The 23,544-nt window shown below is 43.9% G+C and overlaps 1 protein-coding gene across 13 annotated transcripts in view; it reads left to right on the top strand.

The window, feature by feature from the left end:
• Window positions 1–23,544, top strand: part of TNRC6A (trinucleotide repeat containing adaptor 6A) — a 187,042-nt gene that overhangs the window by 76,264 nt on the left and 87,234 nt on the right. For 12 of the 13 annotated variants that reach the window (XM_050968534.1, XM_050968529.1, XM_050968535.1 and 9 more), the window contains exon 3: window positions 18,790–18,837. In XM_050968534.1, the coding sequence (XP_050824491.1) occupies window positions 18,790–18,837 (48 nt within the window). Of the gene's footprint in view, window positions 1–17,576; window positions 17,757–18,789; window positions 18,838–23,544 lie in introns of those variants that run through there. The other variant, XM_050968533.1, reaches the window with a different exon arrangement.

The following is a 23,544-nucleotide window of genomic DNA, read 5'->3' as shown; positions in this document are numbered from 1 at the left end:
ATAGAAGAAGGCTTTTTTTCACTGCCAGGTCGTCTAGGCTTAGTGACAATGGAGCACAATTCTTAGGCTTTGCATCACTTTGGAAAATTGGAAGGGCTGTATGGAAGGGCTGCTTCTTGGAAGCATCCCCTCTTCCAGCTAGCATCTTTGGCCTTGTTTAGATCTAGTTTGAGCCAGTTGCTTTCTATTCAGGTGTTGATGTTCTCTATGCATTGTGTCATGCTAGTGATGGTGTTGGTTGTGTCTGTGAGAAATGAGTTGCACGAGTGGGTGTCATTGGCTCATTGCAGCAAGTGCCTGTAGTGTTGGAAACACCTCCCAGAGTGGTCTTCAACAGCTATTGAAAAGGAGTGGGAACAGGATAGACCAGTGGGACTCTACAGATGAGGGCTTTTGGAGAACAGGAGCAGTTACCCTCCACCACACCCTCACTGAGCCACTGTTGTTCTATATCCACCTGCATTTCCACCATTTCATGCACCTGGATCAGCAGCACTGTGGGCCTGGCTGTGTCAAAAGCTGCAATGAGATCAGATAGTAGGAGCATTGGGAGATGGCCTGTATCTGCTGCCATGTCACCACCACCTTTTAGTGTCCCTAGGGTTGTCTCCTGACTTGTCCTGTCCGGAAGCATGCAGGATGTTGGCAGATGTCACTGCTTTCTCAAGGATTCAGTCTACAAATGGGGTGTTCGGCCATCATTGCTGGGTTTCATTGTGGTATCTGGGCACTGCACTATCTCACCCATGCCTTTGCATTACAAAAGGGAGCAGTGTGCCACTCTGGTGCCTCGTATTCTGTGCTCTGAGGAAACTTATCTTCATATTTCTGCTAAAACCACGAACAGACATTTTCAAAGAACTGTGTTTGTCCCCAGTCCCACAAGGCCAGGACTGTCCATGCCCAGGCTGAGGCGCCATCCTGCACTGCCAGCAGGAGAGATGAGGTTTGGTCCCCCATCTCCGCTGGCACATCAGCACTGTGGAGACCATGGCTGAACTCTGGGACAGATCGCACAGTGCTCAGGCCTGAGGCCTGCATTTCTTGGCTTTTCTGGGTTTGAGTCCGACCTGAGTGTAGCTTTCTTTTCTCTCTGGTTTGGCCTTCTTAGTCTCCATGGCAACGTGCGTTCCCTTCTGCAGAGGCATCATGCTTTGCTTGCCACTTCCTAGCTCTGCATTTGTATTCTGCTCCTTTGTCTCCTGTTATGCCTTGGCAGACGGCCAGGCCAGGCATCCATTTCAAAGCAGCCTTTGTTTTATTGGCAAAATGGCTAGTCAGAAACGTATGTGATTTAATCAGGCTGAGAACACTTTGTTTCTTTGCTTTTTATTTCCTTCTCCCACAACTGTAGCCAGTTTGTTCAGTGGAGCTGGGTTTTACCTGAGCTCCCAATGGGAAGAAATACCATGGCTAGCAGCTCAGCCCACTAGGAGAATCTCATTAACATGAATTCTGCCTCAGATGCAGAGCACCAGGAAGGAGGTGGGGGGAGAGATTTCTTTCACTTTCCTGCCATCTCTTTATCTTTGAAAATTCATTTCAAACTCAGACTTGTCATTTTGGGAGCAACCTTGTCCAGGCTTGTCGACTGCCTGAGGAACCCAACAGCTGACACCCAATCCCCCTTCCTTGGACAATGGAGAAAGCACTTAAAGAGGGACGCAGAGACCAGACTTCAGAGTAGCAGCCATGTTATCCGCAAAACCTCATGCACACACCTTCCCCCTTTGCTTGCCTGTGTTTGTCTTCTCCCCATCGCCATGGTGGGAGCTCAGGTCAAACACTGAGCAGCTACAGGGGATTTCAATTGCCAGTGAGCTCCAAACAAACCATTTTTCTTTCTCTCTTGAGGCAAGTTTGAGTCTCAGCAGATGTGGGGGGTATGCATGTGTTTGTGTTTTTAAAAGTATGTAAATAGATATGCAAATAAGATGGGGCCCTTGGACTCCTGGCACATTGCCAGCATGGCCCTGAGTATCCTAGATCTGAAGTCCTTGCTACTGAAACTGCTCCGAGGCTGACATCTGCTGTGTTGCGTTGAGAGCCCTCACTCTTCTGAGGTGCAGTGAGCAGCGCTGGGGACTGACAGTCACTAAGTGTCTGCTGCCTGTATAACACTAACATCAGAGATGAGAAGGGAGGAAAAATGGGTGGTGATTGTGAAACTAAAAAGATTTGGGACGACAATCAGTCCCAGATCAGAAGAAACATTCTCCTAGCACTGATAAGAAGCAGAACAGCACCAGCAGCGGCATGTCCTCAGACAAGCATCACTGAAACAGGGAGAGAGCAGCAAAATGGTGAAAGAAATGATACCACAGTAATGGGGGGAAACATGAAGGTTTCCAATCCTCTCTGCATTCTGTCTTGAAAGACCTGGCTGAGAATGAGTGAGTGCTGGGCCACGAGTGACATGGACTGTGGGAGCTCAGCAGGAACATGAAGACAGGCTCTTGATCTTTCAAAAGAAACTGCAACAGTTTGAGGAATGAGCAGAAGAGGGTTAAATTGGGGTTGTTGGGAAGGTATTCCCATGGCCTAACCAATGCCCACCCTCTTCTCTTTTAGATGATCCTGATGCAAACACCCTATCACATCTCCCAAACGGAGTTTATCATTAAAATGTACATACAACCACGTGCATGTTTGCTCGTGGATTACAGAATTCCTGGGTCATGATGCAGCTTGTTAGTTGCTGGGAGCCAGGGATTCTCTTGGGCAGAGAGGAATCAGATTTACATATGCCCGTGCTGTGAAGTGTAGAAACAAGCATGCCAAGTGTTCAGGTTGCATTTCTCTACTGCAAATCAAGCAGCTAAACCGATGGCAGGAGCCCAGGCTAGTGCAGGCACCAAAAGTCTGGGCTTGGAACAAAGCCCAAATCACCCAGTCCCCGCCCAACTCCCAGGCCAATGAGGCAAAAAGGCCAGACTGAGACTGCTTGGCAGAGGCATTAGCAGCTTAGGGGTTCCATAATAAGCCATCTTTAGCCTTCTCTTAACTGTGGCTCAGGGCAGTGGGGAGCAGGAAGGAGGAAAACTGCTTGCTCCTGGGGCCACTTCCATTGTGTGGGGAACATTGTTCTGTTATATTATGCTTGTGGACGGGGGATGCAGCTGTAGGAGGACAGAGATTTCATTTCTCTAAGTCTCGCCCAATCTGTGCAGTGTTTTATTACATTAGTAAGATAAGATGCAAAACCAAGGTCCTCACCGCTGTGAATGTGATTGCTGAAGATCCCCTGGCACTTGTTGCTGGAGTAGAGGTGTAATGCCACATGTCCTGGCCAAATTACAGCTTAGGAAATCATATTGTGCCTCTTTCAGTTCCTTGGGTGCAGTGTAGTTGGTCCCAAGATATTAGAGAGACAAAGCAGGTGAGGAAATATCACTCTGTGGGTATGTCTACACAGCAAAGAAAACCCACAGCTGGTCCATGCCAGCTGACGCACGCTCCCAGGCCTCGGGCTGCAGGACTGTTTTTTTGCTGTGTAGAATTCCAGGCTCAAGCTGAATCCCAAGCACTGTGACCTTCCCACCTCACAGGGTCCTAGAACCTGTGCTTCAGTCCGAGCCTAAGTGTCTACACAGCAATGAAACAGCCCGGCAGCCCGAGTTGCTGTCTAGACATACCCTGTGTGTCTCGAAAGCTTGTTTCTCTCCCTAGCAGATTGGTCCAATAAAGGATATGATCCCTCACTATGTCTCCTTAGGTTCTTGGTAATTCAAGTGAATACAGTATTCCCCTCACTTCTTGTCTTAACCTGCTGTGCAGTGGTGCTCTGCTAGACAGCTGCTGTAGTGTGGTCACGAGTAAAGTGATTCCTGTGAGCAGAATGATGGTAAGGGACTTTGAGAGGAAATGTTCTGTATCAATGTAACTTCTTGTTGCGGTGCTGTTGGAGTTGGATGGCTTCCTTCACAAACAAATGTATACAACATTTCTTTGGTTTCGTATCTGAATCCTTGTATAGCTCTGTGGAGATGAGATAATTTCTTACAAGAGGGAACCATTGCTGTCATGGCAGAGCTGCTCTGGCAAGCACACAGTGAGGGATTTGAAAGTGAAAAGTCTAGAATAGAGAGAGAGGCAGTAGCCAGCCCCTGACGTACTGGACGTCCACGGGAATGCTGCTGGCGTTCTTGTGATTCTGTTTTTAGTGATGACCAAGACTAACTGCCAGGATTTGGCATAGTTTGCAAATAATATAATGCATACTGCAGGTGGGCACAAACAAATCCCCTGGTTTGGAAAGGCTGGGAAGAGGGGTGGTTGCTGGGGGTCATTTTCCTGGGTTTCTTCATGCAAATAGCTCACTTTTGGGGGCAGAGGAGTGGGAAAAGGAAGTGCAGTGGGGCTGGGTCAGCCTAACAGAGCCCCTCATTTTGAGTAAGTGTATGCCTAGTACAGGAAACCATTTCAAAGAAGGAGCATTAGAGGCAGTTCTTAAATATAAGTAATTGTTCACAGAAATGTCCCCCTTTTGCTCCTGAGTGCATTTGTCTATACAGTACATTGTTACTACAAATAACGTAAGTGATTGCAGTTATTCCTCACAGCCAACCCGCTCTCATCACAGAGCTTCATAACTGAGGAAGACATACAATAGCAGATTATTCCTGGACTATTCATACATTCAAGTGAGGATATACTAAAGCAGCGTCTTGATACTCTGACATGCTGCCCTTAAAGAGTTATATCATTCTGTGACTGGGTAATAAATTATCCGTACCACAGGAATTCAAAAGCCCTACAATGCAAAATCCTCCCATTCATTAGAGGTCCGAAACCAGCTGCTGTATTTGAGATTCACATTTGGCCACTGCCTTCGGCATCTGGGAAAAGTCCCTTTGGATCTGTAGGGGGGAGACACACCAGATCAATGGGACCAAAGAGAGCTTGCATTTTGCACAGCCTACGACAGGATCATTCTCCTAAGGCTGCCATTAGCTTTTGGATATCTGAGTAGTTAGAGTTATTTTACGTATGTATCTGAGGAAGTACTCTCTATTTTATGAAACTTATATTTTAGAATACTTTTCTGCAGCACATTCAGCACATTCTAAATAAATTAAGCCTCACACTCTGTGAGTTGTTGCAGTGTCCTTTAATAGCTGCTGGAAGCTGAGACTCAGAAGGTAAGTGACTTTCACAAGGTCCAACAACAAGTCCATGCCACAGGCAGGAATAAAATCCAGGAGTAGTGGCTTGTGGTCTTGTGTTTTTAATTGTTAAACCACGTTGCCTGCCTAAAGGCAAAGAAACTTTGCTGTAGAATGCCTATCCAGCCTGGGACAGTCACAGGAGGTAATTAGTGCCAAAACACCTGCTGTAGTATGTGTAACTGTTCAACAAAACCTGCTCTAGCTCCATGTCTGATTCTCTGTCATTCAAGAACTCACCAGCCTACTATCCTTTTGAACTCCTGCAACACATAGTATTGCTGGTGCAGACAAAATGCTGTTTGTGGCAGAGTAAAAATAGTGTGTATTATTATTGTACAGTAATGCAAGATTCAATGGCCCAAGTCTGCAAGTAATCTAGCTGTACTGAACAGTGGTGGCGTGGAATAAGTCATTAAATAGCCATTGATTATAAAGAGATTCATCTTCAATAGACCATGGTGTAAGAGAGTCTGAACAAACATAGGCAGCAATCCTAACAACTGGAGCAGACCATCTGGGCCGAGTTGGATGTGCATCCTCCACCTGGACCTAGCTAGACCTCCTCCATGTATGCTGCTAACGTTGTGTGCTCCATGGGGCCCAACCTCCTCTGTAAGGGCTCGTGACACCTCACTGGCAGCCATGCCTTACCACACAGGGTTGTGTGCTGGGTGTAAAGATTCCATGAGTGGGGAAGAGCCTCAGAGCCCAGGCTCCAGCCCAAGCCCGAATGTCTGTGCTGCAAATTAATAGCCCACAAGCCCTAGTCAGCTGATACCAGCCAGCTGTGGGCGTTTTATTGCAGTGTAGACATACCCTGAGAACCTGATCCAAAGCCTATTGAAGTCAATGGAAAAATACAGGCCTTGAAAGGAATTCCAAAATAACTCTGATCACTGAAGACTGGGCAGTGCAGACTGGAGGAAGCTGCAAAAAGGAAAAGAGCAATGAACACATCCATGTGATATTTCTTTGGAAGTGTAATGGAACCCTGATAAATAAAGAAAGATTGGAAATGTCTATTGCACTGCACCACTTAGGAGACCAGGGGATGTGAGGAAGGAATAATTGGCTGGATGCAGAGTGAAATTTAGGCTCAGCAATTCCATTTTACTGCTGGCAGCTTTCCCAAATGCAGACCAGGAAAAGCAAGTTGAGCCAGCTTTAAAACACAGGGAAATTCTTTCTCTTTTATTTTTTTACAGATTTAAAGGATAGGATTAAATTATCATTTAATAAACCCTATTGCCTGCTCTCCCGACTCTGATCATCCTGTGTAACGGTGATAAAGCTGGAAATGCAAGTGAAGCCTGGAGGCTAGGCAGTGAATTTTCTTTTCCTGAGCATAGATCTAATGGCTGTTTGTTATTGCGGCCTGTGAAATAGGCACTGGCTGTTAAATCGCAAGTCCTAGGATGAGATTTTGCTCTTTTTGGCTGCGTTCCAGCTTCTGTTGGAGGAGAAGCCAAATTCCTTTTTGTTCGCAACTTCAAAATCTGTCATACTTTTTTTCTCTTCCTGGTTAGGGATCTTACAAAGACTAAAGTAATCCTTGCTTATGCAAGAAGTCCCGTTGACTTCACTGGGACTGCTTGTGTAAGTAAGAATTACTTGTGTAAGTAAAGATTGTCTGACCAGTCCCTGTATGATAAGCCCTTAGCACAGGGCTAAGACTATTTTAAAATTCTCCAAACATAAATACTGTAAAAGCTCTACAGTGATCTGGGAAAGGAGGGTTCTTGTAGAGTAAGACACAGTCTCTGTGTGTTAACAAGAAGACTGTTTCCCCCATCTGTCAGATCAGCTAATTTGGATTATTTAAATCAAGGGCAATTTTGAAAGCAATCTGTTTTGCTCATGACAGCTTCTTCATTCTATGTAATGATGCTGAATGTAACAAGCGGCAAAGGGTTATTGACTGCAAATTCACCACATTCCCAGGCCTACACTTCTCACATTGACTTATAAAAGGAGCCTCTCGCTTTATTTTCCCCAGACATTAGGCAGAAAGTATTTTCTAACATGTCGGCTTTACAACTTCACACTGAAGCCCTCATTTGGTATGAAGACTTGACAGCAAATTGCAGATAAAGGGAAAGGGTGGGGGAGGGGGAGTAGGAAACATATTGAAATGGTGCCAGCTTGATTTTAACTATTTTTAGTCAGAACATTTCTTTATCTTCTGCATTTTTCTTTCTTTCCCTTTTCTTTTTGTTGTTGGTTGGTTGCATGATCATCCTAATCAAGGAGAAAGTTACACTGGTAGTTCCAGAAGGAAGGAACCATGTGTCTCCATCAGGATGTCAGGTCACACTCAATGGGTTTGGGTGGCAGCAGAATTGCAATGCTAGGCAGGGGCTAGGAAATAGGTGTGTGGAAGGATCAGTGACCAAAAGGCCATGTTTGTTTAATGGTGAAGGTGTAACATTAAATGATCCATACTGGGCAACTGCCTGAACTCACTGGGCAGATTTGCACCCTTGGATGGAAATCCCCATTATTAGTAACTATTTGTAGTACTGTAATGCCGAGGAGGCCTAGGCGTCCTAGAGGCCCATGGACATCACATTAGCTCTCCTCCAGTCACCTGGTACAGAGACTGATTTCAGCGATAGGTTACGTAGCACAGTTAGCAGCTCTGCAATTTCAAATTAGGAACCCATTGCAAAAGGGATAGATAATATGACAGAAAATATCATAATGCCACTATATAAACCCATGCAGTTCGGGTGACCCCGTCTCAATAAAGAGATATTAGAATTGGAAAAGGTACAGAAAACCATACCAAAAATAGTCAAGGATACGGAACAGCTTCCATATTAGGAAAGATTACAAAGACTGTGACTGTTCAGGTTAGAAAAGAGCCAACTAAAAGAAAAGGAGATGGGGGGCTATAAAATCATGAATGGTGTGTAGAAAGTGAATAGAGAAGTGTTATTTACCCCTTCACCTACCACAAGAACCAGGGGTCACCATGTGAAATTAATAAGCAGCAGGTTTAAAACAAACATAAGGAAGTCCTCCTTACACAACAGACAGTTAACTTGTGTAATTCGTTGTCAGGGGATGTTATGAAGGCCAAAACTATAACTGGGTTCAAAAAAAGAATTAGATAAGTTTACGGAGGATAGGTCCCTTGATGGCTAGTAGCCAGCATGGTCAGGGACACAACCTCATGCTGTTGATGTCCCTAAGTCTCTGACTGTGAGAAGCTGGGACTGGACAACAGGGGATGGATCACTCAATAATTGCTCTGCTCTGTTCATTCCCTCTGAAACAGCTGGCACCAGCTACTGTTGGAAGACAGGATATTGGGCTAGATGGACCAGAATGGCCATTCTTATGAAACTAAGGACAGATGGCAAATACTGAGTAGAACTGACCCTAGATAGAATCTAACAGGACAGTCTTGCTCTTACAATCTTCTTGGGGCCCAAAACAAGAAAGAGCATTAAGGAAACCCAGAATACCAGGCCTATCTCATGCTAAGCCTGCACCAGCACTTTGGTTGGAGTAGCAGCAGCAGAATTACTTTGGGAAAAAATTCCTCATGGAGTCCCTCTGCAAGGGATATTTAACCTAGATATTTCTGCAAGGAAAGAGGTAGAAGATGGATATGGGCTAGCGTTGGGCCTGTGCTGCCCTGCCATCCGTGATCCACAATCACTCCCTTATTATGGCCGAATTGATAAAACCCTGTATTCAGAGCAGAACTCCTACCAGTATGAAGCTCAGCCTCCTATTTTGGCTTTGTCCACATCATTGGCAAGATGTGAAACAAGATGAAATTAGTGCATGACCACTTGGTACTGCTTGCATCCTGTTGCCATACTGTGCCCTATGAATATTGCCACAATAGCTGGCACTACTTTTTGGCAGGTGAATTCTCACCTTGCACTTCCCCCTGAAGAGACTCCCTACTTGAGGGTTGTCACCTAGCTCGAATTTTGCAATGCTGTCACAAGGCCAGTTTGCTGGTATTTTAAAACTGCCTGAGTTGCAGGGAAATGAGACTTTGGAATTGGAAGTTCTGGGATCAGAACATGGAAGGAGGGGAAGTGATACAGGGTTAGTCAGTGGAGTACATAGGTCCAGTGAAGGCGTATAACTGAGCCTTGGTATTTAGGGGTTGAATGGAAGCAATTGCTGAATAGCAGACCATGTGTAGGCATAATTAGAGCAGAGTCTAAAACAATTGAGAAACCTACCAACCTTGACTATTATTTTTATTGACAGTGCCATGATTCAGTTAACAACATGACATAACTAGAGTGCGTAATATACAACTGAAGGCAGGCACAGCAGCAGTTGATACTATCCCTTTCAAGAGTGGATGAAATGGGAGTGTGGGGAATGAGGCACAGTAACAGGAAGTGGAACAGAAATGTCAACAAAGAATGGCCTCCAGACCCCAGTTACCCAGCTTTACACATAAACCCTACACAGCTTTTATATATGAGGAAAAATTAATTTCAAAGAAGGTTTCACTTAGCTTCAAAGCTACTGTTAGTAACAAAGAAATTGATTTTAAGGTTGTCATTGCCTATTTAAGTAAGAGAAACATGACACAATCTCTTTGTGTGTGTGTGTTTTCCATCTGTACAATAATCCAAGTTATATTATTTAGCATGTAGGAACAGGATGAAAAGGACCCTTTACTATCTATGCTACTTTGTTGTAAATGCTTGGCTTTAATAACATAAGGTTTCTTTAGCAGCAATATATTGCACCCATTCACTCTACCAGCAAGACAGGCTGTATTCCAGCAGATGTCTGAGGACAATTGGGGGTCAAAATATATGTGACTGTCAGCTTGCTCGCTAGTCCAGGTGAGTCAAATTTTTGACAGGTGACAAAAATAGCTTTAATTTTTTCATTAGTACCAATGATGAGGTTAAAAGCCAAATGAAGAGACTTTGCAGGTGGGCTGGTAAATGTTCATGACAGTTTTGCAAGAGGTTTTTCCCTTCACAAACAAAACCACCACCTAGCTGCCTTCATTCTCTTTTCTCACAATCTTCTATGATAGCACAGTTGAAACTCTGCTTATTTCCATGTTAACAGTGGAAGAGTTTAGAAAAAAAATTAACTCCTGAATAGCACTGAAGGCATGTACAAGAATAATTAATTGTTTCCTTGAACAGTAACTGTTCAAACTCCTAGGCTAGTTTGAAGTAATGCTTCAGAGCTAAATGCAGGAACTGCTGATAAGCAACCTTACGGGTGACAGGGTTGTTATGCACCAAAGTACTCCAGCAGTGGTGCAGGACAGCATGTATAGTAGGCTAATGTATCTGAACATATGAGAAAAAAAAAGATTGGTTTGTAGAGATGTAACTAGAGGTATGTTACATCCTCACTATTAGTCTGTCCGGCACAGCACTAAGCCCTTTTCACTTTAGCTGTTTTGGGTAAAAACCTATTATCTATTCTATTTATTATATTCGCCACTGGCAATATTGTGTCTATGTCCTTGTGTGGTGTTACTGAACAGATATTGAAACCTTACTAATCTTTTACACTAACTAAACACAAGGATGTAAACATGTAAAATAAATTATTTGTACAAGTTTGAAAAATAGTTACAAATTAATCATATTAATAAATGTCCCAATGTGTGTTTAAGGGACATAGTTAGCTTGAAATTAACATTGTAAACAAACCCATTTCCTCAGATGTCAGTATTAATACCTTAGACTGCCAAAAGTGAATTTTAAACATTGAAAAAAATCTCCCCAGAATCCACTTCTGCTGTGATGTCTATAGAAAATCAGTCAGTTAAAGCTGGGTAGATAAGGCTAGTTGGCAAAAACTTTAGAATATTTTTAATTGTAATTTTATATAGAGATATACAAAAATGATATATATTTGATTGTATTGCTCTTCCCCATCATCCATACATGACTTGTCTTCCTGGGCCCTGAACGTAGGAGATATTATGTGTGAATGGACCTCTAAAATCCACGTGACTCCTACCCATTTGGGGTCTGCTTGCTCAGCATAACTTGTACGATCAGGGTCCTCGATTATAATCCATTTGGGGAAGGGAAACTATCTTCCTATGTGTTTGTACAATGGGCCTCTAGGCAGTACATTAATAGAATATAAATATTAAATCACAATAAATCAGTTTCCTGCTGTTATTTATGCTCTTTGTTTCCTTCCTATGTTTTCTGGGCTTGGATGATGAAAATCAAATCATTCCTGTTTTTTAATAGTCAGTTTCATTTTCAGATTCTCACTGCTTGGATATTCTGGGTTAAAAGCACAGCAGGACAATATTATTTGTCCAAATAAAATAAAATAAAATAAATTGTGTGCCATAACATGATGCCTTTGAGAATGCAATCAAAAATTGTATTGCACTGCAAACTTCTGATTTGCTATCCACTATAACCCCAATCCTCTCTTGGTGTTACTGTTTTCCAGTTCTCTCCCTCTCTTTACTCCGCTTAATCCCTTTGATTAGCTTCATTTGCCTAAACTCATTTTCAAGGTAACTCCATTAAAGTCAGTGCAATTAAACTTGGATGAATTTAGCCATATTTTTTTTGCATTCTTTATTTTCCATATCCCAGCCTCAGATGACTCCGTATTCTTATTTGGATTATGATTTATTTAAGTATGCTTGTCACTTATTAAGGTTCATGCCCACAATGTGCTAAGTACTCTCCAAACAGTAAAAAAAATATAGCCCTTCTCCAAGGAGCACACAATCTAAAAACTGACAAAAAGGTGGGGGAAAGCTATGTAATACATTAGTAGCATGGTCAAGGGAGTGCTTAACAATGTCTCAGTAATATTAAATTAACACTTTTTTTATATTAGTCCCAATTACTCTTCAGACATATCAGTCAGTATGCTGACTCCTCATTCTTTGTTGAATCTAACATAAGCTGGTTGTTCTCACCTTCAAGTCTCTCATGGTCTATCCCACTCTACTTATCTCTCATTGACTATCAGGATGCCTCTGGATGGCCCATAATGTCATCCTCCATCACTCTCTTGTTAAATTTTCAAATAAGCACCTCTGTGCTTTCTTCCACACTGCACTTAATTATTGGAAGAAGGAGCTTCCTGTGATCATCCACAAAGCTACTTCATTATTCTTCAAAACTCTCCTTTTCCATGATGCCTATAAAAAAACTTGACAATGGATAGGCTGCTTATGGGGGGAGACCACTGCTTATCAGGCTGATCAATATTGTCTCATTTCCCCATCTGTCTGTCTATATTCTTGTTTTATACATAGATTGTAAGCTCTTTAGAACAGGGACCATCTTTTTGTGTTTGTACAGCACCTAGCACCATGGAGTTCTGGTCCATGACAAGGGCTCCTAGGTGCTCTGCCGGTTGCCAGGAGGGCGGCGGGCAGGCAGCCTTCGGCGGCATGCCTGCGGAGCTGGTCCCGCGGCTTCGGTGGGGCCGTGGGACCAGCAGACGCTCTGCAGGCACGCCTGTGGGAGGTCCATCGAAGCTGCGGGGCCAGCGACCGGCAGAGCGCCCCCCGTGGCATGCCGCCGTGCTTGGGGCGGCAAAATGTCTAGCGCCGCCCCTGTGTCCGTAGTAGGATTTGTGGCAGAAAAGTCTTCAGGAATGTCTTGAATGCAGAGAGAGTAGTGGATAGTGGCCATGCTGGTGAGCTTCCTTCTTTTCCATTTTTAGTACAATTTTTTTTTACCTCGTCTTTTAATTAGCAGTCTTTTTTGAAAACACATTAACTCCTTATTTTTTCTCACATTCTTCATTTTTAGAGGGATTGCAGAGTATTGTATTACTTCTGATGCTTACCTAGGAAGTTCATACTGATTCCTCAAAATGTGTGTTTTTCCGCTGTGTTTTATACAGAGCTGAGCACATCAACACTGCCCAGAAAATAAAATAATGGGCAGAAAAAGTACTTTATGGAAATAGTATGTTGTTACTCTCCTAGCTACTTGCTTTGCATCTTCCTAGGTTGCTCGGGGAAGTGATAGTCTCTCTCGCTGTGATATTGGTGAGACATGGCTTGAAATTCTGTTCAGTTCCAGTCACTTAAGTAACCTAATGATGTTGAGGAATTAGATCAAAACTACTCACATGGTGGCTGAAGGAACTGATTTAGAGACTCTCCCTGTCCAAGTTGACTGCCATGGTGTGGTTCCATTACAGAGTTACCATATTTTATACTCTCTTTTGGGGGTGGAGTCTGTCTATTCCAATATTGAGATGATTGTATTGTGTCCCAAAGGAATCTCAGGGCAATTTTATTGTCTTGTTGGATGCAGGACACAAGACAGTTTCCATTCAAAACTGGGATTGGTCCATTGAATATATGGCAACACGAATTCCATCGGTCTGATGCTGCTGGGGTTCAGGCAGGTCTCATGTTCTTTATGTATATAAATAAGGAGGTCTTTCATAGTAGGGGTTTCATGCCCTAGAGATGGATTTCTTGCGTGCACTGTGTGGCAATGTATCACCCTATAAATAGGGAGAATTAGATTTTTTTAATATAATTTCAACATATACTATCCGTTTATTTTAAATATTCTTTTGTATTTATCTATTTAATTTTTCACAGTTGCAGGAAATTAGGGGGATCAGACAATAATTATTTAATGACAGTAGATATTGAGATTTAAAAAGTTAAAGCTTTATAACACTTAAAACACAAAGTGCCAACATAAGAACGGCCATACTAGGACAGACCAGTGGTCCACCTAGACCAGTATCCTGTCTTCCGACAGAGGCTGGTGCCAGATGTTTCAGAGGGAATGAACAGAACAGAGCAATTATTGAGTGATCCATCCCTTGCTGTCTAGTCCTGGCTTCTGGCATCAGAGGCTTAGGGACACCTACAGCATGACCATCTTTGCTACTAGTCATTGAGGGACCTATCCTCCATGAACTTGTCTAATTTTTTTTTTTTAAACAGAGTTATATTTTTGGCCTTTACAACATCCCCTGATAATGAGTTCCGCAGGTTGATTATTATTATTATGGTATGTTGTGTGAAGAAATGCTGCCTTATGTTTGTTTTAAACCTGCGGCCTATTAATTTCAGATGGTGACCCCGGGCTCTTGTGTTATGAGATAAATGATACTTCCGTATTCTTTTTCTCCACACCATTCATGATTTCATAGACTTATAGCTCCCCTTAGTCATCTCTCTTCTAAGCTGAATAGCCCCAGCCTTTTTATGGAAGTATGTCCTCATAGAGAAGCTGTTTTATACACTTAATCATTTTTGTTGCCCTTCTGTGTCCTTTTCTTAATTCTACAGCACATGTAGAATATTAGGGTTGGAAGAGACCTCAGGCGGTCATCTAGTCCAGGGTTTCTCAAACTGGGATCGCCGCTTGTGTAGGGAAAGCCCCGGGTGGGCCGGGCCGGTTTGTTTACCTGCCCTGTCCGCAGGTCTGGCCGATCGCGGCTCCCACTGGCCGCGGTTCGCTGCTTCAGACCAATGGGAGCTGCTGGAAGTGGCACAGGCTGAGGGACTTACTGGCCGCCACTTCCAGCAGTCCCCATTGGCCTGCAGCAGCGAACCACGGCCAGTGGGAGCCGCGATCGGCCAGACCTGCAGACGGGGCAGGCAAACAAACCGGTGTGGCCCACCAAGGGCTTTCCCTACACAAGCGGTGACCCCAGTTTGAGAAACACTGATCTAGTCCAATCCCCTGCTCAAAGTAGGACCAACTAAATCATCCCAGCCAGGGCTTTGTCAAGCCAGGCCTTAAAAACCTCTAAGGAAGGAGATTCCACCACCTCCCTAGGTAACCCATTCCAGTGCTTCACCACCCTCCTAGTGAAATAGTGTTTCCCACTGCAACTTGAGACCATTGCTCCTTGTTCTGTCATCTGCCACCACTGAGAACAGCCGAGCTCCATCCTCTTTAGAACCCCCCTTTCAGGTAGTTGAAGGCTGCTATCAAATCCCCCCTCACTCTTCTCTTCTGCAGACTAAATAACCTCAGTTCTCTCAGCCTCTCCCCGTAAGTCATGTGCCCCAGCCCCCTAATAATTTTCATTACCCTCCGCTGGACTCTCCAATTTGTCCACATCCCTTTTGTGGGGGACCAAAAGTGAACACAATACTCCAGATGTGGCCTCACCAGTGTCGAACAGAGGGGAATAATCACTTCCCTTTATCTGCTGGCAATGCTCCTATTAATACAGCCCAATATGCCGTTGGCCTTCTTGGCAACAAGGGCACACTGCTGACTCATATCCAGCTTCTCATCCACCATATCCCCAGGTCCTTTTCTGCAGAACTGCTGCTTAGCAAGTCGGTTCCCAGCCTGTAGCAGTGCATGGGATTCTTCCTTCCTAAGTGCAGGACTCTGCACTTGTCCTTGTTGAAATATACAGTAAATATTCTTAAATCAAACTCTTATAAATTTTAAAGCAGCATTTTTTTTTATTTTGCCTAGCTGTAAATTATGATTACTGTTGATGAAAATATTTTTTCAGTTGGGTGGTGAAATTGACATTTACATAAAAAAAAATCTAATTCTTCTACATCTACCTCTAAAGTAGCAGTTCAAGTCACAGATTATGGGGGGAGGGATTCACATAAGGTGTAGGGTTTGGCTCAGGTCCAGGGGGATGGAGGTTGTACTGTAGAGCTCACAGTGTAAAGGTGGGTTGTAATGTCAGCATGAAAGAGGAGTGAGGGGCTCTGCAATAGGAGCTCTCTGTGGTCCTGTCTACACGGGCAACGATTTGCTGGTACAGACAGTAGGGCTTTTGTGATATGATATGACATATGATAGAGGTATATAAAATCATGAGTGATGTTGAGAAAGTGGATAAGGAAAAGTTATTTACTTATTCCCATAATACAAGAACTAGGGGTCACCAAATGAAATTAATGGGCAGCAGGTTTAAAACAAATAAAAGGAAGTTCTTCACACAGCGCACAGTCAACCTGTGGAACTCCTTACCTGAGGAGGTTGTGAAGGCTGGGACTATAACAGTGTTTAAAAGAGAACTGGGTAAATTCATGGTGGTTAAGTCCATAAATGGCTATTAGCCAGGAAGGGTAAAGAATGGTGTCCCTAGCCTCTGTTCATCAGAGGATGGAGATGGTTGGCAGGAGAGAGATCACTTGATCATTGCCTGTTAGGTTCACTCCCTCTGGGGCACCTGGCATTGGCCACTGTTGGTAGACAGATACTGGGCTAGATGGACCTTTGGTCTGACCCGGTACGGCCGTTCTTATGTTCTTATGCTGGCATGGCAGCAAATGTGGGTACAAAGCACGGGCAGGGAAGAGTGGTATTTTTTTCATAGTCCTAACCTGCTGCATGAGTAGGGGTGGCGAGTTATATGAGCCTGTGGTACCCTGCTCCAGCAAATTCAGGGCCCAGGGGCCCGGCTCCACCAGTATTCGGGGCCGGGTTTCTCCCCTGCCCCCGCCCGTGCTCATCCTCCAGAGTGTCCCCCAGCCCTACTTGCTACCCTCATGCATCTGCTCCAGAGCGTTGCTGCTTGTGCTGTGGGCAGCGGGCAGCTGCACTGCTGCTGTGCGCTACGCTCCCTTGCTGACTGCTACACAAGGGAATGGCGCCCGTGGCAGGCTGAGGGAGGAGGTGCCCATGTGATGGCAGCTCCCCCTCCCCCTGGCACCCAGCACAGAGGAGGTAAGGGGGCTTCCTGGACCTGAGAGGGGCCTGGCCCCTATGAGCATGTGCAGTGCCAGTGCCGGGTGAGTGTCCTGCTGGGGGTGCAAAAGGGCTGGGGGGACTGTGGAGTTCTCCTCTCTGGCCCCAGCCCCGAGGCAGCCTGCCTGCACCCCAACCTTCTCATCCCCTGCCCACACCCCCTGCACCCCAACCCTCTGCCCCAGCCTTGAGCTCCTCCCGAACCCCTCATCTCCCCCCACCCCAGCCCCGAGGCAGCCTGCCTGCACCCCAACCTTCTCATCCCCTGCCCACCCCCTGCACCCCAACCCTCTGCCCCAGCCTTGAGCTCCTCCCGAACCCCTCATCTCCCCCCACCCAGCCCCTTGCCCCACCCCATTCATTCTGTCAGGTGCACCAATCTGCGGGGGCGGAACTTGGACCTGTTCTGGGCACCACAAAACATTATACAAACCTGCCGCCCCGGGCACGAGGCCAGCAAAATCGCTACCTGTAGCCCAGGCCGTGTGTGGCAGGGAGGCGGCTACGGGCTCTGTGTGGGGTAGTGTAGGGGGAGCCGGGGACGGAGGGTCTCTGCAGGGGGTTTCTGGCTCGCGGGGAGGGGGGGCTCATGCTTTCTGTTCTCCTAGGCGGCTGTCCGTCTGTCTGCGGCGCATCCTGCGCAGGAGGCCTGTTCGCTGCCCGCCGGGTTGTTAGGGGGTTGCTAGGGCGCCATATTGGGGGATTTGGGTGCCCCGGAAGTGATGTCCCCGGCGGGATTGCTCTTCCGGTGCGGCGGGCCAGCGCCGGACCCGGCCAAGCTAGGACGGAGGCAGGAAATGGCGGCGACGCTGCTGCAGCAGCTGCCGGGCCCCCGAGCTCCACTGTGCCGGGCCCAGGCCGCCTAGAGAGCCGCCGAGCCAGCGCCGGGCCCGAGCCGCAGCCATCCCGGGCCGGACTCCGAGCACTTTACATACATGAGGTGATAGGCGGGGGGCGCTGGGATGCGGGGCCGCGAGGCGCGGAGCGGGGGGGCTCGGAGCGGGACACTCTTCATCTATTTCCGTGGCCTCGGCGAGCCCCTTGCCGGCAGGGACGGGGGCAGCTGGGTGATGCGCCCCTTTGGCCGGGCGGCCCTGGAGGGTAGCTCCCGTCCCGATCGGCCTCCGACCCCGCGAGTCCCGCGCTGGGCTGCACGGCAGGTGCCCCCGGGCTGCGCCGCTGGTAGGTTCGGTTAGCCCGTCCCTGCTGCCGCTGGGCCTGGGTGTAACCGGGTTAAAACCATTTGAGGGTCTCTGGCTAGTGCCTCAGAAGGGCTGCCCACCCCGACCGAAAATGTGCTGTGGTCAGGGAGAGAGGAGTGGTGCTCAGCTCCCCAGCTCCGCTGTCCGCCGGAGCCTGGCTCCCCGCCTCCAGAAGCTGGTCTGGGCTTCGCCAGTTTATTATCCTCGCAGGCTAAACAAGCGCTGTCAGAGTTTAAAAAGAACGGATCTTGGGATCTGTGGGATCAGATACATCCGACACTTGCCCGGACTGGAGCTGGTCATGTCTTTGGGGTTGAATCTCCTGCCCCGGTTCGGTTTTCCACTGCCTTGGAGGTTTGATCTCCTGCGTTCATATGTCATTATTGTCTGTCCATAATTCAAAATCAGGTCTCTGTGTAGCATACTGCTCATATCTTGTCTTCTGTTTATTTTAGGTTAACAAGCTTAAGCACAGTTTTTCCTCTTCCCTTTTTAATGGAAGAAACACTTACTATTTTTTTGTGCTTTAACAAAAGGTTTTAAGGGAGTGTGAGGAAAAATAGATTAATTGGTGTCTGTATGTTTTGCTCCATCCCTATTCTCCCTCCATCCCAAGATAAAATCTCTGGATACCTATATTCAGAGATCATTGCTAGCCTCTCCCCCATGAGGAACCAACACATGGAGATCAGTGTCTCTTTTAAACCCACCCCAATTATATTTGTTCTGCTCTTCTGTTGATATGGTAACCAACATCCTTCTCTGTTCCAGAGAATTGGAAGCTAAAGCTACCAAAGAACTTGAAAGAAAACTAAGCAGGTAAGACATGTGTTTGAATTTATTTTTCTGATTCCAGGACAGGGTCTGCCTAGAGTTTGTGTAGCTATTTTTTTCCTCTTCATGGAAACCAGCTCTGACTTTATTTGGAACCTTAATTTCATGTTAATTGCTAGAAAAATTGTTGAATTAAAAGTGTCGGTCTCTAATAGATAGTGAAATCTTTCGATTGTTTCATTTGAAAATAATATTTGCAAAGGTAACTTCAGTGAAATCTACTCTGCTGCAAATGCCTGACTATAATAATTGTATGCAATGTTGTAGCCATTTTGATCTGAGAATATTAGAAAGAGGAGGTGAGATAATCTTTTATTGGACCAATTCTGTTGATGAGAGACACAAGCTTTAGACCTTACCCAGAGCTCTTCCGTGTGAAGTTGGTCCAGTAAAGATATTACATCATCCACACTGTGTCTGACAATAAACCTGTGACTTTCTAGATAATTAACTATGTAATAATTACCTATTTTATAGTAAAAACGTATCAGTGCAAAATGTGTCCCTTTGCAAGATTTTTTTTGTACTGCGTCAGATCTCTTGTTTAATGTATGTATCTTACAACAAAACAAACTTTGTATTTGTGAATAATGTAAGCACTATACATGTACAGACACTCTTTTCTTAACCTATGTATTATATAATTTTAACGTTAGCATTAATTAAAAAAAAAATCTTTCTCTTCCACTTTAAGTTGTTGTCACTAGGAGTGCACAAATGAATGCAGGATTTTTTTTTCAATCCTGCGCAGTCAAGTGGCTTATTGTTGTCAAGGAACTAGCCTTACTCTTGAATTTAGCATAAATTGCATCTTACTAGGTAACTATTGATTCCTTGTGCTCTTCATATGAAAGAGTGAAGGCACTGAATCTGCCATTAGTAAGTGATTTTTATGTCCTAATGTGTTGGAAAGCTTGAGGAATGGGAATTCCAATACCAGCTACTTAGTTTTTAGAAATATGAAGAATATACAAGTATTATATATTTCACTTCTGTTTTCAAGATGTTATTTCTTGCGTATGTCTTATTCTGGCATGATATTCTTGCAAATTCTTAGAATATTCTTTGTACTTCATTTTTGTCTTCTGTGTTTTTTCTCTTTCTGTCCCCTGTAGGTTCAGTTAGACCCAAAAGAGGCTTTTGCTAGGCAAGGCTGAATGTTTTAAAATTCAGCCAAAACCTGAGTGCAACTTGCTAGAACAAAATGTTAATTTCTCATGTAGTTCACCTTCAAGTTTCAGTTTGCTTTTTATAACAACATTGTGAAAGCTGAAGAGCTTTCTAAGTCCTTGGTACACCTCATCTTTGTAACGTGTTCAGAAGCTGGCATTTTGCAGTTCTTTTTAAATAGTACTGTATTGAGGGGGAGAAACTGTGCCTTAGCTTCCAATTTATATTATGTAAAAGCTTTAAGATATAAAGCTAGCATAGAGTTCTTACATAAGATATTTCAGGGTCACTGTCAAATGGAGCCCACTTGAAGGGAATGATTCTAAAGTTATAGAACTACATATTGTTTTTTGTCAAGTAAAGTTTAATGCTGCATGATAGCCATAGTGTGAGAATATAGAATATAATTGTCTGACCACACTGGAACGGCTTTAAGCATTTAAGACATTCTAAAGTGGATTTTCAAGTTAGTATTTAAATATCAGTTGTCTTCAGCTGACGCTTTTAATGTTACTCATCAAATCTGTACTTCAATCTAAAAGGGAGTTTCATCACACACAGTACATAGCGTGGATACAAATTTAGTATATGACACATTTTAACTTTACTTAGTAGGTCACACAATCACTTCTGTGTTTGCTATGCAAGGTTATTTGTCAAGAGGGCTATTTCTTAGCAAAACATTCTTGAATTTCATTGTGTAAGATTTGAGTGAACACACTAAGGTCCAGTCCACACTAGAAAAGGTAGATACAGCTTCTGGCAAAAATGTACTTTTGCTGGCATAGCTTATAACAGTTCCCCAAACAAAATAAGTTGTATTGGCATAATGGTGTCAACACAAAGGCTTTTATCAGTATAAAAATGACACACAAATCACTCCCCTATCTAGAGTTAGAATATTGCCAAAAGATTCTTGTTCAGACCTGGCCTTAGTAAAAGATGTTTAGTGAATTGACTCCATAGTGTGTTTGAGTCCTATAATTAATTTAAATGGATGCCAAATACAATTACTTAAGAATCACAATGAAGTGGTAGGCTTCAAGATGAACTAATAGTAAACAAGTTTTAGTTAATATATGTCAATTGCCTGTTTTTATATTGCTACTGATTAGATGTATTTTACTACCTTGATTGTTACATTATTCTAGCAAGTCTCACTCTGAGCCACAAGGGTCTGGGTACCAGGGAATGTATGATTCTTTTATTGTTTGAGTTCATTCTAGATCATCATGTAACCTGATAGTATCTCTCTCCATTTTCTTAAAACTTTATGTGGGAGCTGTTGTTTTCAGATTGTTGCTCAGTCCCTCAGCAGTGTTTGAATTAAATTCTCTTATGGTTATTCAACATTTTTAACTTTCAATCTTCTTTCTTGGGCTTTGGTAAATCAGTGAAACATTCAGTCCCCTTCTCCCACCACTCTGTTTTTGGCCAACATACAGTAAATTAAGTGATACTAATAAACAGATACTTGAGATATATTTGTTTTTAAAAGTGAACGTTCTACCTGCTGTGGGAGCTTCAGCTGGTAATGAGGGTCTCTGATCTCTCATCTCATTTTGAAGGTATTTTTAGTAAGTTTTCGGTACTGGGAAAGTAATGTGGCTTATAATGGTTTGTAAGATTGTAGCAGGAATTGCTGAGAGTGACTGTGCAAAAAAAAAAAAAAAAAAAAAGAGGATAGAAAAAAGCTGAATTAAATGAAGAGGAGAAGTGTCGAGGCTAGAATTTGTATAGGTAAGAGACTGGAGTTGCTGCTGCTTGTCTCATCCTCCCTTCTGGCCAGCCCCTGTATCTTCCGGGTGTAGGAAAAGTGAGGTGGTAAAGGTTTCAGAGTCAGAGCTGGGAGAGGAGTATTGAGTACTGCGTAGAGAGGAACAAAAAGAGGTCCAGAAAGAAAATCATAAATGTTAGATGTCACTCCCATCTCCTTTAAAAATCTCAACATTTCAATAACTGCTATTCTGTTGTCAACAGTTGTCAGCTTTTTAATACAAATTAGGTCATTTCATTTTCTTGCTAACTAATGCTATCCAGCCAACACCTCGCATTATTGTGATGTTTGTCCCTATTGGCAAATTCTCTCTAAGTTTAAAAGCCAGCTGTTTAAAAAATTCTTATGTAAAAGTTTCTTATTGGCTGGAATCATGTTAAAAATACCAAACCTACATTTTTGAAATGGAATGTTCAGAACGGATGCCTGCACTCTCCATTTCAGGATTTTCTCCTTTATGCTATATCTGAATGTCCTCCAGATTCCCCATTAAGACATATTTCTTCCTTGAAGCCTATGAACTTTAGTCCTCCATTTTAAAGAGAGTATCTGTTTTAAAACATGAAGCTAATTAGAAGTGCAGTGCCTCTCAACCACAGGTGCATTTGTTTGTTACTCAGTCTCCATTTTTTTGATATTTTGTCTGTGCAGGCCCCCATCCTGCAAGCACTTATACACATGCTTAACTTTAAGCACATGAGCAGTCATGTTCAAGTCAATGACCCTGTCTTTGGCAAAAAATGATGTGGTTTTTCAGTCATGTTAGTTTAACATGATAGGAAAGTTCTCTTAAAGCTGGCAGGCTAGCACACGGATAAACAATATTGGCCTGTGTTTTAACAAGCATTAAGAGAGCTTTCCAGCCATTTGGCCAAGCTTGTGAAGGCATTATGCTCAGCTTGATGGCATTTCTCTTATCTGTAATGTGATAACTTTTGAAAGCTGCATCTAATCAATTCCAAAATTTCAGGGAAAGGTTTTGGCATCAGTCGCTAGAACCCTATTAATTTAGGAGGAAATGAGGAACACATGGAGCACTTGCCATCTGTTTAGCACTACTACAGCTTCAAGCACCTCTGCAGTTGTCTATAGATCAAACAACTGGTTGATGGCACCCATTAACGTATTCTAGCAGAATATTCCATCTCATACCTGCCCATCCCAACAATTTAACATGTTGACTGATTTATCTCCCAGACAGATGATGGATGGGGAATGGGGAGCTGCACAGAGTCTTTAGTATTAGTAGTGCAGGAATGGGGGTGCACAGGGCCACTGCTGAGGGGGGAAACTGGGGGACCCTGTCATGGAAGGATGTGGAAATAGAGGATCACACACAACCTGTGGCAGAGAGACAGTGGGGAGGGTTACAAGGAGCCCCAGAAATAGAGGTGGATGAGAAGGTGGCATGCAGGGAGTTTGTGGTGTGGAATGGAGGAATTCAAGAAGCCTCTGATATGTGTGAAAACAAGGCTCAAATAAGCTACAAAGTGTGAGAGCCACAAGTGTTAACTAACTAGGTAGAACTAACATGATGGGCAAAAAAAATATGATTTTATTTTTTTTTTTAAATCAGTGCAGCCCATCAATGTGACTTTTAACATTCCTAAAGTTAAATACAATAACTAAAGTTAAGTGCATAAATGTTTACAAGATGGGGAACTTAAATTATAAGCTGTTGGGCATTGATATTGCTTTACAGGCAGGTTAATGGTACATTTTTGCTGATGGAAGTTTATTGAAAC

This window comes from Gopherus flavomarginatus, chromosome 9 (assembly GCF_025201925.1).
Source record: "Gopherus flavomarginatus isolate rGopFla2 chromosome 9, rGopFla2.mat.asm, whole genome shotgun sequence".
Taxonomy (NCBI): Eukaryota; Metazoa; Chordata; order Testudines; family Testudinidae; genus Gopherus; species Gopherus flavomarginatus.
Note: the sequence above shows the minus strand (reverse complement) of the source record. Positions and strands in the feature narration are given on the sequence as shown.